The sequence below is a fragment of the Elephantulus edwardii genome, unplaced genomic scaffold, assembly GCF_000299155.1.
Source record: "Elephantulus edwardii isolate Elephantulus edwardi_28Jun2011 unplaced genomic scaffold, EleEdw1.0 scaffold00006, whole genome shotgun sequence".
Lineage (NCBI taxonomy): Eukaryota > Metazoa > Chordata > Mammalia > Macroscelidea > Macroscelididae > Elephantulus > Elephantulus edwardii.
The window spans coordinates 34,376,227-34,380,757 of record NW_006399756.1 but is presented as its reverse complement, the minus strand read 5'-3'; the positions used below and the strand labels follow the sequence as shown (position 1 = coordinate 34,380,757).

Below are 4,531 nucleotides of genomic sequence, written 5' to 3'. Positions count from 1 at the left end.
CATTTCTGGGGCTGCTGGATCCCAAAACACATTTTCCCCCAGGTAGGGGACATTGGAGCCTTTTCACTCTATCCAGACTTGTGTGAGTTTCTGTCCTGAGTCCGCCTTGTGGCCCAGAGAGTCAAATAAGCAGTCAGTCTGCTGTCCACAGAGGGCCTGACCCACCAGGCAATGGAGAGGTGGGTAACTGTGGCCTTACTCAATGCTACAAGAAAACAGCCTGGCCCCAGGCCGAGTACCAGTCAGCTGAGTAAGGAGGTTCCTCTGCCGTCATAGAGCTCCTCACCTGGTCATGGAGCAGGCTAGCGCTCCACAGTCAAGGGAGCCTCACTCTACTCCTTCACCAAGACTTTGTCTCAATGCTCATTTCAGGGAACGCAGCACAATTTCACTGCAGCCCCCTACAACCCTGCCTAAGTTTGCAGTGGAAGGGACTAAGAAAAAGTCACCACCCCCTTCTCCTGCTCACCATCCAGAAGAAAAAGGCCAAAGAGTGATCTTTTTCCCTCTCTCCCTCCCACCCCCAGCTGGTTCACTATTTGGGCTCCACAAACCATCTTTTTCCATTTTTATTTGCATGGAAGAAAAGTCTTTCCATCTAGTGACTTCCAGTAGTGACTCCTTCCTCGCTAAGCAGGCAGCTGGAGCCGGGCTGTGTGTGATCGTTGCCCGCCCTCCACTCTTGCCAGGCATCCCGGCCGTTCCTGTGCAGGCCACTCAACAGGACCCAGTCCCGGGATAGGCACATACAGACTTGCCCACATGATCAACGACAATGGGTCTTCTGACTCATTCTTCTCCAGGTCCCTCGTGGAGCCACAGTGGAAGGGTCTACGTGTATTGTCATCCCTCCTTCCCCCATTTTACAGAGGAAGGTACTGAGGGTTGGAGGGGAGGGGGAAACATTGTTCAAAGTAACTTAGAGCCAGTGGGTGGGTTAGAGTCAGGGTTCCTGCAGGCAGGACCATCGCTCCTCCACTACCTCCGGCCGGTCTGCAGTGTAATGGGAACCTGAACCCAGTGTCCTCTGCCCACTCAGGGAAAAGACCCGTCCATGATCTAGCAGCATGTCCCAAGCCCCCTGCCAGTGGGACAGCAGTTAGTGGCTGGCTGGTGGCTGGGGAAGCCCAGGGTGTGTCCCTTCTGCTTGGCTGGTGTCTGGTGGCCGCCGCTGTCTAGAACCAAGAGCTCCCCTGCCCTTTTTGGTGTGGCCTCCCCAAACAGGTCCAGTGGGTGTCTCCTCCACATGAGCTCCCCTGGACGCTGCAGTGGTCACCATATAACTTCAGGATTCAGAGGCCTGGCCCTAAGAATCGCCCCCCTCCCTCCTCATCCCTAAGTAGTAGGTGCAGCCTTGCCAGATAGCAGGCCACAAGGGGATTGTCCCTTCCTGGCCGGCAGGAGAAGCCCTTCCTAGCCACCGTCTGGCCCAGCAGACACTGGAGGGCCCAGAAAGAGCCCGGAGCCAGACTGGCTGCCCAGGGCAGGGTGGGACTATTCCAAGGTTATCCAGAGGGGTCAGCAACCCAGCTTCACTAGGTCACTGTGGGTCACAGACCCCAGGGAAAGGGTTGGTGTGGGGAGGGGCCAGGTCCCCCCTCCATATCCAGGGAGCAGCAACAAGGGGGTGTCACCGGGATTCTGCACTTCTTGGCCTGACCTCACGCACACATTCATTCAACAAATATTTATTAAGCGCCTATCTGTGCAAGGCACTTCCGGAGCAGGCAGCCCGCGGCCGCGCCCACCCCCTCGGCCCCCAGCTGCAATGGCACCTGCTGTAGAAAGGCTGCCTCGAGGGGACCCCCACCCTCCGCCGCCGGGCCCGGCTGTTGCCCGCTGCCCGATGCCCTGGGGATGGCCCGCCCCCCGGCCAGCTCCGTCCCCGCCCCCCAGCCACGCCCGTCCCGGGCTACACGCAGGCGGCGCAGCCGCACTTGGTGGGCTTCTCCACCTCCTCGGCAAAAGAGGTCCCGTCGCTGCACTCAAACGTGAACTTCCTCCGCTTCAGCCGCAGGCCTTGGCAGCAGCCCCGGGCAGGGCACAAGCCTCGGCACTCCACCCACGACAGCGGGCGCGTGGTCTGGCAGATGGCATAGCCCCTCTGGACCTGGTGAAAGTCCCGGACAGGGTCCCCCCGGCACTCGGACTCTGGATGGGACAGACACCAAGACAAAGCCTCAGGGCGACGAGGCGCAGGCGGCGCCATGCGGTCCTCCATGCTCAGACCCTCCTGCCCCGCACGCAGCCCGGGGACGGGGACGGGGACGGCGGGGACATGCACATGCACCGCGCACATGCACCGCGCTCCGGGCCTGGTGTGCGCAGGCCGGGGAACAACTTCCTAGCTGCCGCTCTCGGAGCAGATGCGGCTTCCAGGGCCCGGTGAGTCCCGTAACTAGAGGTGCGAAAGAAGAACCTGGAGGCCTGCGAGGCAATATGTTATCAAAGGAACTCGAGTTCGAGCCCCACAAGCTGCTGGTTCTGGATTCCTCTACATTTTCCCTTGCGGCTTCACCAGGGTCTGGATTCCAGCGGAAACTCCGTGGTCAAGGGAGGCCAAGGGGGTGAGGGACGAGCGCTGGGAAGGAGTCCCCAACCCTCAGAGTTCTGCTGCGTTCCAGCCCATTTTTAGAAGAGAGCCCATTCAGAAAGGGGAACAGGGTCTAGGATTGGGTGCAGCATCTTTCTGAGGTGGGCTCAGTGTCCAGGGGGTGGGGACACCAAAGTCCAGTGGTGGCCCAAAATGGAGGGGCCCGCTGAGGTTGGAAGAAAGAAAAAATCAAGTTGCTAAAGCCGGTTTGGGGAGGGGCCCAGGAGAGGACACGTCAGGAGGAGGGGCCCTGACCTTGTTCACACAGCTCGCCTGAAAAGCCTGGGTCACACACACAGTGTGTTCCCTTGGTGGCCGAGGCCTGGCAGTGGCCGTGCAAGCACTGCAGCCCCCTGCAGGGGTCTGCCGGAGCCCCGGGCTGGTTGCACAGGGCCCCCGAGTACCCATCCTGGCACTGGCAGCTATAGGAGAGAGCATCGAGGGGCATGCAGTTGCCATGGACACACCTGCAGAGGCAGAGAAAAAGCTTGGTGAAGCCAGGTCCTGCCATGCCAGGGCCTACCCTGAGGGTGCCCCACCTCCCCCAGCCATCACCTCTGCTTTATTCTGTGCCCAGGATTAAACAAAAGGCACAACATTGACTAAAACGTGTCCCTAACGGACTTTTTCCTATTAATAAAAACTGAAAACCAAAGGAGGAATAAAACCCCACCCCAACACCCCTGAGCTGGCTATGCGTTCTAATTTGGGAGTTTACAGAATACTTTCCACAGAGCTGCTCTCCCCCTGGGACGCGGGACTCAGTGAACAGAGTGCAGGCCCCCGCTCCCCACTCACTTATGGCCATGGCAGGGGCCGTCCGCTGGCTGGTCACAGTGCAGGCCTCCCCAGCCGGCCTCACAGTGGCACACCGGCCCCGGGGTGGCATTGGGCTGGCAGATGCCATGTAGGCAGTACAGCTTGCGGCACGGCTCGCAGCCGGGCACCACGCCGGGCTTCATCTGGGTCTTGGTGAAGTCCTGCAGCTCGTTGTTGATGTAGAGGTTTCGGATACAGCCATGGAAGCTGGTGCCATTGAGGATCTGCCACAGGCGGAAGGCGGCCGAGTTCACGTCCACGGGCATCCCTGCAGGGGCAGGGCCGACACCACCTCTGGGGTCAGCTCAGCTGTCCCAGTGACCTCTCTCTTACCTGGGCCCCCAGCCTTCCACCTCTGGAACCCTGAGCAATCTTCAAAGGTCCAGACTGGAAAGCCGGCTTCCTCTGTCATCAGAGCTGGGGGTGGGGCTGAAGTGTGGATGTCTTCACCTAGGGCACCCACTTCTACCTCCCAGGGACCCCAGGTGCAGCAAAAGGCCTAGAACCCATGACACTTGGTCACACGCTCGTCACACGGCAGCTTTCTGAAATCAGTAGCTCTGTCTCCACTTGGCAGATGCCCGCGACCTGCTGGTGGTTTGGTTACATACCTCATAGTTAGCGGAGCTGGGATTAGAACCCAGGGCTCCACCCCTCAACATCTGCCTGGATGTCTCAACAAGCACCTCGCAATGCTGAGACAGCACTACTACCAGGGGGCCTGCTCTGACCGGATCTAGAAATGTCTGCCATTGGGGACAAAGCAGGAAGTGGGGTTGGGTAGGGTGAAGGGAGAGGTCATCTCCTTGGCCAAGCCTGGAAGGTCAGCCAGCGAGGTCTCTGGTTGACACAGAGGCTTCTGTTCAGAAGTATGTTGCAGCTGCTCTGAGCGTCTGAGGCTCCATGACAGGGAATGGACCTCAGATAATGAAGAAGTCCTTTCCAGCCCAACAACAAGAGGATGGTTGCCTGAAGTGGGCATGTGGGCAGGAAGGACCCAAGCTAAACCTCAGGCCCAAGCCACATCCCCACCCTATGTGGTCAGATTCAGAGGACAGAGCAGCTGTGGGCTCCAGGGTGAGGAGGAAAGACATCATTCACTAGACCTCCCCCCCCCCC

At 59.4% G+C, this 4,531-nt stretch overlaps 1 protein-coding gene across 1 annotated transcript in view; it reads right to left on the bottom strand.

The window, feature by feature from the left end:
* Positions 1-1,688: 1,688 nt before the first annotated feature.
* The window catches only part of SLIT1 (slit homolog 1 (Drosophila)), a 209,187-nt gene continuing 206,344 nt past the window's right edge, over positions 1,689-4,531 (bottom strand). Inside the window, exons 35-37 of the mRNA XM_006880074.1 lie at positions 3,392-3,680; positions 2,849-3,060; positions 1,689-2,151 (exon numbers count right to left, since the gene is read on the bottom strand). Of these exons, the coding sequence (XP_006880136.1) occupies positions 1,913-2,151; positions 2,849-3,060; positions 3,392-3,680 (740 nt within the window). The 3' untranslated portion in view covers positions 1,689-1,912. The remainder of the gene's footprint in view (positions 2,152-2,848; positions 3,061-3,391; positions 3,681-4,531) is intronic.